Source organism: Dermacentor andersoni, chromosome 9 (genome assembly GCF_023375885.2).
Source record: "Dermacentor andersoni chromosome 9, qqDerAnde1_hic_scaffold, whole genome shotgun sequence".
NCBI lineage: Eukaryota > Metazoa > Arthropoda > Arachnida > Ixodida > Ixodidae > Dermacentor > Dermacentor andersoni.
In genome coordinates, this window is record NC_092822.1 from 37,720,560 (window position 1) to 37,733,338 (window position 12,779).

Consider the following 12,779-nt stretch of genomic DNA (forward strand, 5'->3'; position numbering starts at 1 on the left):
TACTATAATGTGCCTGATACATGAAACCATTTCATGTGTCATTTCATTTATAATTTCATTTTATCGACCATTTCATGTACTTGGTTGGAAACCCACGAAGGCAACCTTGGCGACCTGCTTTCATCTCTGGGCCTTATAGCAGCCGTCAGGGCGGCGGCTCGCTGGCGTTGACGTTCTGCTCCTAGCGCAAGGTCGTGCGTTCGATTTCCCAGTCGCGGCCAGTAGTGTTTTAATTGAGGTCACATAAATCCGAAGCCCACCGCTACGGCGTCTCTCGTAGCCCGAGTGTCGCTTTGAGACGCTCATCATCATCATCAGCAGCAGCAGCAGCAGCCTATTCATGTCCACTGCAGGACGAAGGCCTCTCCCTGCGATCTCCAATTACCCCTGCCTTGCGCCAACCGATTCCAACTAGCTCCGCGAATTTCCTCATTCCGTCGCACCACCTAGTCTTCTGCCGTCCTCTGGTGCGCTTCCCTTCTCTTGGCACCCATTCTGTAACCCTAATGGTCCAACGGTTATCTAACCGGCGCATTACGTCACATGCCCAGCTCCATTTTTTCCTCTTGGCGTTAATTAGAATGCCGTCTATACCCGTTTGCTCTCTGATCCAAACGGCTCTCTTTCTGTCTCTTAACGTTATGCCTAGCAGTCTTCATTCCACCGCTCCTTGCGCGGTCCTTAACTTGTTCTCAAGCTTCTTTGTCAGTCTCCAAGTCTCTCCCCATATGTCAGCACTGGTAAAATGACGCTAAAATCCCATAAATCGAAGGCAAACAATGTCCTCAAAGCTGAGGCAAGATTCCTGAAAAAAGGGAAACTGTCATTAACCCGACAGTATAGCACGAAGCTACCAGGGCAACCCATACGGGTTTTTTAGAAAGGAAAACGTTTTGACGTCGCCGGCGTATCCTGCAGCTTCACAGTTGTCGGTTAATTCGAATCCCGCGCTGCGTCCTGCTAGCCACCCAGTTAGCTCAGATGGGAGAGCGACCACCCCCGTAAAGGCTTCGCCGGTCCCGGGTTCGATCTCCGGAGGAGGACGAATTTTTCAATTTCGAAAAGCTTTCTTTCTGCGAAATACGTGCGGGTTTCCCTTCGTATTTCTGGGAGGGGGAAGATTTTCCTCCTCACCCACAAATTAATGACAAACCTTTAAAATCTATTTTTAGCCCTACGTAACTTACTCTCTTCTTCCCCTAAAAATTATCACCTTGTGGTTATTATGAACATGTATAACGTTATACCGATCACATATGTTCAGATTATTGTTTGTGTCGATAACGGATTTTATGCGTTCTCCCTCCAAATGATACATATAATATATCATGTGTATATGTATTATATTTACCTTCTATATATATATATATATATATATATATATATATATATATATATATATTTTTTTTTTTTTTTTTTTTTTTTTTTTTTTGGAACTGCCTCATTGTTTGGCGCCTGGTCCAAACCCACGGCGTGTAACGATCGACCCCCCCCCCCCCCCCCCCCCCCCTAGAACCAGCCTTATCACAATCCCCATCGTCCTATCCACCCGCTGACGCAGCGAGGACAGCTCTGCAATCGAGGCGTACACATGCAGTTTTCAAACCCGGACGAACGGGGAGCTTCGTAGTGTGCAGTGCAGTTGATGAAGTTGTTGAACACATTGGTGAACTCACTTGTTGAACACAGTGCCAAGTAGTGGAATACTATTGGAAACCCTTAGCATCCGAGATATTAAAAAGAAATTTTTTACAGTAACTTCCTTTTTTTTCGACCCTAAGGAGAGAGTTCAAAGCAATTGTGATCGTTTGTTTTGAGAAAGACAAACATGCTGAAATACTTACTTCCAACCGAATGCATTTCTGTGCTCCTTGATATATTAAGATCAATGGCTTAGTGCTGCCAAATTGGGGAAACAAAAGTTTGTGCCTTGTAAATTTTAATATAAGAATCGCAACTTTTTTTTGTAAATTTTCTCAGAGACTGTTAATTCAGGCATATGTAGTTTAACCTTTGACTCCACGTATGTAATACGCTTGTATACTTCTACTGTATGCCTTGCACAGGGGTCTGAGCTTTCCTCAAGCGAATCGTTTCGCTTTTTTTTAATTTTTTGCCCAAGCTTTCCCACATCCACACGATGTGAATAAAATGAATTGAATTGAATTGAATCCCAATTATAACAGACCTGGATAAAGCGAATTATTCTATGTATCGAACATACGAAACTTACTGACCGATACTCGGGCAAATTAATTCACTCGTGGTGAACTACATCAGATATTGGATACATCGAACGGGGAACCCTGCTGCCAGCTCTATAAAGGTGCTAGCTCTCTGAGAATAAAGTTTTCAGAATAGTTATTTGTATCGTGCTTTTTTTGTTGTTGTTTCTTTTAAACATGCGTGCAAGAATGTGTGCGTGCGACGTCGAGAACCAATTTAAGGCAAGGGTAATAATTACTGCCCACTGCGCTCAGTTTTGCTTTTCAGCAAACAGATTCCTTCGTTGCTTGTCTTCTGACTTAAAAAGCGACTTAAAAGTGACTTTTAAAAAGAAGCGCTTATGTCGTCCCTGAGCTACACGTCTTCCGGTTTGAACAGGATGTACAGCTGTGAAGTTTGGTGCGATCGAGAAACATGCGTCCCGTTCCGTAGTCGGCAAAAGTAATATTCGTCGAGCCGCTCTCGTAACGGGCCTCGCTCCTTCTTGGACAGAACGGAGTGATTCAAGTGGTCCTTGCTACGCCGAAGCGCTTCCCGCACCGCGATACAGAGACAACGTTGTCCCCCTTAGTGAAAGAGACCGGAAATCCCTCGCAACGTAACACCAGTAACATTTAGACTGATGATTCTCCTTAACCATCTTTTTTTTTATCTCGATGTCTTAGCTTCGTTGTTCGTGTAGATGCAAAGCAAAAACAGGCCAATCCAGGAGATAGCGTAATCAGAGGCGGCCTGAGGGGGCGATATTGATAGCAGTTCACGGTATGTCTCTTCGCGAATGTTCTTTATTTTATGGGGTTTCTAATACCGACCAATCCTCCTAGACGCGGGTTAATCAAATGCACGAGTGAGCCGATCTTGATAATGCTACCAGTTTGTAGCATCGTGGTGTCGTCTTCCCGATTCGTGTCCCCGTCTACGTTCTGCGCTCTTAACACCAGCATGGACACCTATGAGTCTTTCTTCCTTTCTTTATTTTTTTTTACCAGATCGTTGAGAATTACGCAGTACTAAAGCGGCCTTCGCTGCGAAACACGCGAGCAGGACGGCCGAAGCAAGCTCTGCACACAGGCGGTCGCGCTTGCAATTTACAGCAGCACGCGCTGCATACCGCACCACTCGCATCGTACTCGTTTGCCAGTCCTCGGAGAGCACAGCGATCTCGCTTACTACGCGATCGAACGAGAGACGAATCTCGCGTCCCGTACCGGGACGATTAGGCACGCGTACGCCGCGCTTCGTTTAGCTCCCGAAACGGGGGTTTTCGTTCCGAGTTATTTCGGTTTCGCGACTTTATTCACGGCGTGCATACGTGCGGATTGTAGGTCCGCGCGGACGGCGACGCGAGACCAGTCTTGCTTTTATCTTTCGAGCCGCGTACGTTATCCCAGACTGTAGGCCGCGATGGTTACCCCGGGTTTCGGCGAAGGGAAGCCCGACTGACGTTTTTTTTCTGTTCTTTTTTTTAAGAAAGGAAAGAAAGGGGAAATGAGATTACCTAACGGGTTCTTCTTTCGTTCTCACCTGCTGCAGCTGGCGCCATCGGAAGCATCCCCAGCAGCTGGTGGTGGTTGGCGTGGCCGCCATGGCCTGAGGCAGCCGTCGTTGCAGACGGGTCCGGGCACCACCAAACCGCCCCGCGGAACCCCGACGCTCTCCCCTTACCTGCGCGTCGTAGTCGCCGCCGCTGGCCGGCGGCGGGATCTAGACGTCGCCATTCTGGCTGGCGCCCGCCTGGCCCCGATCGATTTGCCGGCGGGCCCGTCGCAGACTACGACGACGGGCGCGCGCGCGCGCTCGTCGCCGCTGCCGCCAGGTGGCGGCACGTGACCTCGGTGTTCTCCTATGCGATCTCTCTGCGCTGGCTTGTTCGTCTGCTGCTGCTGCTGCAGACGAAATCGCGGCGGAATCTGCTGGAGTGCGCTAGTTCTAGTGCGCCGTAGTATGGCGCTGGTTACCCTCTTCCTCGTGGTCGGGTCTCACGGTCAGAGGCTGGCCACGTTTGTGGGATCACGCGGTCGGTCTCTGGCCACGTAATCGGAAAGTATGCCGTCACTCTTCACTGTGCCCGACTGTTTAAAGGAAGTAAGTAGAGAATAACCGGAGTGACGTCGAACGAAATGTGGTACGTGGCCGCAGGATGGTTGGATCATGGCCGGTGGCATATGTAGTGGCACCTGTCACCACACCTCGTTCCGAAGGAGGTCACGTATTTATTTATTTATTTATTTATTTATTTATTTATTTATTTATTTATTTATTTGAATGAATGAATGAATGAATGAATGAATTTTTATTGCCCATTGAACGATGCAAGAATGTGAGGGAAAAGCCGCAGAGATACGGCTTGAGAACCCTCAACCCCCTGACAGCATATGACAGCGAGACAGGGAAGCAAAAACGCACACATGCAATAAAAAAAACTAACAATAGAAAACGGCGAGGACAATAAAGGCGTAAATAAGGCACAGCATGTCAACACATACAATAGACATTAAACATACGATGAACACCGCTTACAGATGTACATTGGTAAACGTGTAGACTTGTACTGCATGCTGTGCAAGTTTATCAAGAAGAACCAACCAATGGCAATAACAACATGAGGTTACAAGTTTAATAATGTCTTAACACTGTAAACAAACAAAAAAGATAATACGGGATATCACATAAGAGTACTTTGATGAAGCACTCAACACAATTAGTATAAACATAAGTAAATTAATTACATAATAAATAATGCAGTCAAATCAGATAGCTTAAAGAGTGAAATATCTATACCCGTTATACGAAATTCATCTAATAAGCGCAATAAATTATTGTTCGGGGATTGCAATACATACGTGGAACGGCAAGTCGGAACATTCCAAAGTTCGATCCACCGTGTCTCACAGGTGGAAGTACTTCTTTTTAAATTCGCAATTTCAGTAAAGAAGGAGTTCATTTGCTTAAAACAGAAAAATACGCTCGTGCTAGCCTATATCGGTACAGATCACTAAACTTTACCATGCTTTTTATCTCTTGAACAAGCGCGACGTAGGCTCGCATTAATCGAGGTTTGCAATTACAGAATTCTTTTTTTTTTTTAGCTTTTATGAGCCTCATAACATTTGTCTGTGTGATCGTGCCCCATAACTTAAATGGAAAAGAAAAATAATTTGAGTAGAAATGAAAAAAAAATAGATTTGTACGTTAATAATTTCACGGATTGTGGTAATAAATAGAGATTTCTGTTTAATATGCCAGTAATTTGGCCTTTTTTATGTAATATGTAAATCACGTGACTCTCCCACACTAAGGTCTCAGAAAAATAAACACAGAGAACGGTTGCAGATTTAACAATTCCAATTTTCGAAAAAGGAAAAGTGACGTTATATTCTGCTGAAATTCGCCCGTCTTTACCTCTAAAAATGACTGCTCATTTATTTATTCGCGATGCCTTACAGGCTCCTCGTTTGAGCGCACGTGACCAACAGTGCATGTGGTGGCCAATTACAAAAAAAGATACATATATACATGTAAAGTCAGCTGCAACACAATTAGCATTTGGAAAGCACATTTAGCGCAAGCAAGCAAGGGCAGAAGGGAGACGACACCACAAGGTGCTAACTTCAACAACATTGTGGTGTCGTCTCCCTTCTGTCCTTGTCTGCTGGCGCTAAATGTGCTTTCCAAGTCAGTTTACCAGCACGCCGAACAAATGGCAATGCTGACAATTAGCATACAGGGACAACACGCAAGGAAGCACTGCGTAATGTACAAAGCCAATTGTGTACGCAGTGTCCACGCTCAGACAATACAAACAAAGAGATCGAAACGAGGTAATATTGTACACGAAACTAAATACCACAAGGAGAAAGTGAAACACAAGAGAAATCACGAATAAGTAAATTCAGGAAGCGACGGTACTGGAGAGCAGTTCGAGCAATATTTAGGCGTGAAATGCACGTGCAGGCGATAACGAAATGGCTCGCGAATTTTAATAGAAACAATATCGCTAGGAAGATGTTGTTTCAGAGTCAAATGACATGTGTCAACGCCGACGAGCTAAAGGCCTGTGTCTTTCCGAAGGTACGCTCGATGAAAGCCGCAAGGGAGCAAACACATGTGCAGAAAAAGAAACGTGTGTGGGGGGGGGGGGGGGGGGGGGGAGACAGACAAGCGGAGCGCTCCACCTGTGTGACTACATTTATTTCGGTGGCAGTTATATGGACATTCCAGGCACATTTCCGCCGTCGCCGTCGCCGTGATGTTCCACATAAAGTCCAAGTGCTACAACGTCGTAGCCGCGCGCCGTATGCAACTGAAAGTGCATGGGTGTTTCAGTAAAACTTCATTTGGGCCTAGTTGGTACATGATTCTGAACTTAAACTTACAGCGCGAACCCCTTAGACGGACCACAAAAGGAAGATACTACACACACTGGAGCTGACTAACAATTTCTTTATTTCTTCGTCGTCGATGTATATATAAACCCTAGGCCACACAACCGCGCCAGGCCGCACAGATTACAGATATCTGCCAAATTACTACATACGCAACACAGCACATACACAATTATTATCACGTATGTGATAATTTGGCAGATCTCTGTAGTGTAATCTGTGCACCTGCGCGGTTGTGTGGCCTGGGGTTTATATATGCATCGACGACGAAGAAATAAAGACGTTGTTAGTCAGCGCCAGTGTGTGTCGTATCTTCCTTTTGTGGTCCGTCTTAGGTGTTTGCGCTGTAAGTTTAAGTTCAGGTGCATGGGTGAGCCAAGAAGGATGCTGGCTTGATGTCGTGCGCGCAAGGAAGGAAGGCGGGGATGAAGCGCACCGTCCTCCATCGCGCGCAAGGCACCGGGTTGTGATGAGGGGGTGGGGGGGGATTCTACTACGGTGGCTGCTGAGTATGGCGCGACTGAGCGTGGCCGCGCGGGTCCTATCTTCAAAGCGATTTGCGATGGGTACAGAGTATAGGTTCGCCGAGGGCTGATAGCTTCGTGTGCGCTGTGTTCTCGACGCTTAGTTCTCGTTGAAGCGACAGGCAGCACGAAGGTCGATTCGCTCGCTGCTGCTGCCGTCCTTCCTCAAGCCAGCGTTTCGACAGCGAGTGCCCGCGGTCATCGAGTGAGATGTGTTCATGTTTGACTGTGCGCGCGTGGCACCATGCTTGTTAATTTGTTTCCTAAGCAAGTGTTTACGAGTTCATACTTTGCTATCGCAATCGTGCATTCGCCTTACAGGCTAAACTGCGACATTTTTTTAGGCTATAATTTGCACGAGCATGTTCGGGACCTCAATTAAGGCTGTCATACAGATGTAACAGCCCGCCCAGCAACAAGTTCTGATACGTTTGATGTTTAGGTGATCATGGAGCCGTCGAGACATGCACAGTGCTCTTTCTAAATGGTGACTATCATTTTATTCTTTTTCTATTTCTAAAGCTCCCTCGTTCATCTCTACGTCCCGCTTTCTCAGGTGGACGCTACAAATGCGTTTTCCTGTTGTCAGCATGGATAGCTATTTTGCAGGGGCCCGGCTAGCTGCAGGGGCCCTGCATGGGCCCGGCCTTATATGAGTACTTACAAGGCCTCATAGTAGGAGAAAGTTCCAACTTCACAGACTGAGTCCTCTAGCACCACGAATAATCTGCCGTCTCTCGGTGGTGTAACCTTCCTTCGTGTAACTGTCTTATACTTCGCTATCACTGTTAGTGCTTCGCCTTTCCAGCGAAATTGCAGCCTCTCTTTCCTTTCTTTTTTCTTTTTTACTGAGTCTGAGTATAAGCGCTGCTGCGCACGACTGCTATAGCTTTGATTTCGCGTGAATCTGGATTCCAAGGGAAGGGAAGCGTAGCAGGGGGCGGCAGAAAGTTAGGTGGGCGGATGACATTAAGACGTTTGCAGGGACAACATGGCCACAATTAGTACATGACCGGGGTAGCTGTAGAAGTATGGGAGAGGCCTTTGCCCTGCAGTGGGCTTAGACAGGATGATGATGATGATGACGATGATGATGATGATGATGATGATGAATCTGGCTCGACCTCATTTGGGTTACTTAGCGAATTATTACAGCGAAGCTGTTAGCGTGTGTTCGCGCGCGGTGCTCACACAAAAACGAACGGCTGCTGGAACGCTTTGTGTTTGAGTTTCCGCGCAGCAGAATAATGTTTTCTCGTATATTTGAATTACAGTCCGGTGCTATCATGTCTGCAGGTTGTGTGTAAGTCGTACTTTACGACCTTTACGAGACATATTTCTTTGAGAATTCAATTAGTTGAATAACGCACTTGCGCCGGGCGAAGGGCCTACACGAATGAGGACGTATGTTGCGCTAAACGGTCACTCAGCCCCAGACGGCAGCTGAAACGGCAGTTGATAAGGGGCTTTCTTTAAGTTTCCGCGTAAGATATTTATGATTTATCGTATAATTCGAATAACAATCCGAAGCTGTCATGTCTGAACCTTGTGCGCAAGTCGTTTATTAGGCATTTTTCTGGCGCAATTTACGTTTAAACATATTTAATTCAATGATGCACTTGCGCTTGGCGGAGGGCCTAGAAGAATGAGGAGACATGCTGCACTTCCCTACGCGTGCGTGTGTGCGTGACGTACGTCCCAAGGGTTGGTGGGGTTTCGTCTAACGTCGGCAACAGCTTCGCGAGCATTGAGACGGAGTTTTTTTATATAGTTAGGACCTCTGCATGACAGTGGTGATGTTTCCATCTAATAAATGTTGTAATTAGAAGAGTTTTCTTCTTTTTTTTTTCATGAGTCGTTACCATTGCCTACTCGAAAGAGAAGCAGTACGCATACACATATCGGTCATGTGCATTTCGCGCGCCGTTGATAAAAGACTCTGCCGAAGGGATCACTGAAGTCTGCAGGTTTCTTTCTTTTTTTTTTTTTTCCCAGTGTCAAAAAAGCGCGCAAAGCAATTTGAAGCCAGGTGAACATACAGCAACATACTCATTCTCTAGGCATAGGCTGCCCATACGATTAGAAATAATTGTTACTTGGCTGCCGCCTTCCCTTTGAAAAATATAATTAACTTTGTCTTTTGTATATATTTAAATATATTGTCTGTGCATGGTGTTTACAGCAGAATTTTTTTTTAAGTTAAAGTGAGAAAATACGGATGACGTAGCCGCCGCTGTTGCTCCTAATGCGCTTGTCCTCCTATTATCAGGATTTCCAGAAATAAAGCGCAAGTATGAATTACAAGCCGCGCACGTCCGCGCTGACAATGATGCAGTAAGCTCTTAGCCACCACAAAATTTTAAGTGAAGAGGTCGAGGCCACTCAAAAGAAACCTCAAATGACGTGGGTGACGAAACACTTTAGGAGGGGGGAGGGGAAGCTGTAAGGCTTCGGCATCGCCGGTGGGGTCTCTGCCCCGCCCCTCCCCCCGGAAAGCTTCGGAGGAAGCCCGGGAACCGGGAGCCACCCCTCGTAGTCGGCACCAATGGAGCCGTGAATGCGACAAGGCCACACAGGAACGTACGTTAAGGGTCAATAAGCAACGAAGACAAGCACGCTCGCATGCTACGTTGTGCGCTTTTGACAGCAGCAGAGAAAAAAAGAAAAACGGGTGTCATGCGTTGAAATCTATGTTTCAGACACTAAAATAATGGCGCCGATGCGTATGTCACATCCGACTGGTGGAAGCTGAGCTATTAGAACACATTTGTCCGATTAGTTCAGAACGCCGTACTCCAGCTCAGAGCGCTCAAAGCGCTCTCGTCTTCGACCTGGTAGAGCGACTGAGATCCGAAAGCATGTCCGAAAGGAACTTGTTCCAGTGGCTACTCCGATTACTCTGTTGCACGTTCGGCTGGGACAAGCTTTTTCTGGCTCCCATCTCGAGGGGGCTGCGCATTGGTGCAAAGCCACAATGTGATGCTGCAAACCGAGCTGGTAGTAACCAGTGGAATGTACCAATATTGGTGACAAATCAATCAATCAACTATATTCAACATCAACTATCAACCAACACGGCACTATATTGGAATTTCACTGCCTGAAAAAGAAGTTATGTCTGGCGCGCAGTAGCGCTTTGTAGGGCGTTTAGACAAGCGCATCCAGCATCAACAGACGTGGTTCTATCCAACCATATAGTAACTCTACCTATCCAACGATTTATCCATCTCTCCGTGTGTCTTCATTATGTTTTTAGCATAGCCTTTGAGATGGTCGTATAAACTGAGGGTCTTAAAGGCTTTAAATGTGTATATGTCTGCCGCGTGGTGGTGCGTTGAATCAACCCCGGTTAAAAGCATGGTGCTTTAAATTATTTTTGATATCAACAAGTTATTACAACATGGCGCGTTTTCTATTAAGACTACCGCTAGTCATTTGCGTTGAACGATGGGTTATTGTTTCTGCGCTAAGTGTCACTCGGCCTCGGCCAAAACCTTGCAGACGACAGTTTTCACGGCGTCCTGTTCATATGGTTGGGCCTACGGTGGTTGTGCCGGTGTGGAACGCAAGTACTTTGAGATAATTTTGTTTAATAAGGTTCAAACATGAGCGCTAACGTCACCGCAGCTCCAAAAGGGCCTTCCAATACAAAAACAACCAACCGCACGACCTCGTCCTCATCTCTGAACTTGAATGCGATATTCAACACCAGCTCGAGCGGGTGAGAACTCCATACAGAGCGGCTCATTCGTTTATTTATTTTATTATTGCTATTTATTAATGCACCTAGCAGTACACCACATCAGTCACGAAGCCTCGTGATTTGAAACTGGCGCGTTTGCTCGAAGTAGGATTGTGAGCTTGGTAATTATCCGGCTTGCATAGGCGTAAGCTACAAAATATTGTGTATGATTGCCCTGCAACTATATTGCACATTATGTTCGATTATAGCGTACCACTATACGTTCTATGAAGAATCATCAAAGCAGAGCGGGGCCAGAGAACAGGAAGACGTCAGGAACGAAAGACCAATTTGCACGGTGCACGAAAAGTGCTGTCATATGTTTGCGGCCTGTACTCAATGTTCTGTCAAGTTAGCGATTCTACTTAATTCCAAGCTACACATAATGAGTGAATGAAACTTTGTTTGGCTGTTTATGGTTGTGTACAATTAAATTTTGACGCCGGATTTAAGGCAGGTATGAGATGGCGCTACGTACGCTTGCACGATAAAGGGGCTTTACCGCACGATCTTACCAGAGTCATCTTACCTACTCTACCCACTCTACGACTCTGCCATGACTCTACTATCTACCGTACGTCTACCTGCGCTTCGTTGCGCGTATCTTCGGCCAGTGGCTCTTATACCCTTATAGTTAGTTGTAGGGTGAGTGCAATATAACGTTATCGACGAAAGCGTTGCATGTTGTCGGGAATATCAACGTCGCACACCGTTGGCCTGACTGCGTGCTCCGTGGGCTAAAGGAGCTAAATCCCTACGGGAGAGTTCAAACTTGCCGCGAGGTTGGAGACGCGCTGTTTTCGGATTACGATCCTTCGTGCACAGGTGTCAGTCGCGGATGTTATGTGACGCATTGTCAGGGTTTATTTATGTTCATCCACACCATCTCGTCGTGGTTTTGTGCAACGACACCCGAGAGCTCGCCTCAAAAACTTCACAGACCGATAAACGCTGGCCATTTTCCTCATATGCGCTGCAAGGACGTTTCTTCTTTATATATATATATATATATATATATATATATATATATATATATATATATATATATACATATCATAAGCTATCCACGTGCTCGCGCGGCTCGATGTACGCTTTGCGGTGTTTCTGACCGAACTGCACGATGCGTATTACTGCTTTCGCTGGAGGCATTCACGAGCCCTTGTGTTTTTGTAAATTTTTTGTATGCGTCCTTCTACAGCTATATATCAATTAGGTAATCTATTTCCGCGTACAAACCTGCGTTTTTCCAGTTATGGCCCTTCTTTTATATTTTGTTGTTGTTGTTGTTGTTGTTGTTGTTGTTGTTGTTGTTGTTGTTGTTGTTGTGCTGGAGTTCCAAAAGTCATTTAACCGAAATTTTGATCAACTGGTGAAACTACACAAGCCTCTACGTTCTCAACAGAGCCCAGTTAAGGGATGCGCTACAGCAGTTCTAGCAAGAATGGCCAGTAAAGTATATAAGAAGCGTATACCTGTCATTTCATCCGGGCTTGGTCAGTGCATTGGCATTGCTGCACTCTGACAGAAAATATGTATCTGATTCCGAAGTGTGATGCCATTCTCATGAAAACTTGACCATTGAGCTGCAGTTATGAACATTTAGCAAGTGTAGACTTATTGTTCTGGTGGCATAACTACATAGCACGCTAGATGTAGAACACTGTTTTGAGGCGCTGTTGTGGTATTACGAAAGGCGCCCCAAAGGTTCAAATTTTGTGGCCACTGTTAAAATATGTGTGGACTCACAGGTCTAGCAAGAACACTGAAATGCTTGTAATTCGCATGAGAACAAAATAAGGTACTTACAGAAAAGGAACTCTGGGAATTAATGTTTTCTATACTGCAGGAAATTGCGTAAATTGCTCCAAATTTTCCTGAAATACAGTGTGCAGGCAATCATAT

At 45.8% G+C, this 12,779-nt stretch overlaps 1 protein-coding gene across 1 annotated transcript in view; it reads right to left on the minus strand.

The window, feature by feature from the left end:
• LOC126527690 (uncharacterized) overlaps positions 1-4,188 on the minus strand; it is a 37,218-nt gene extending 33,030 nt beyond the window's left edge. The window contains exon 1 of the mRNA XM_050175558.2: positions 3,751-4,188. Coding sequence (XP_050031515.1) covers positions 3,751-3,813 — 63 coding nt within the window. The 5' untranslated portion in view covers positions 3,814-4,188. The remainder of the gene's footprint in view (positions 1-3,750) is intronic.
• Between the last annotated feature and the right edge of the window lie 8,591 nt (positions 4,189-12,779).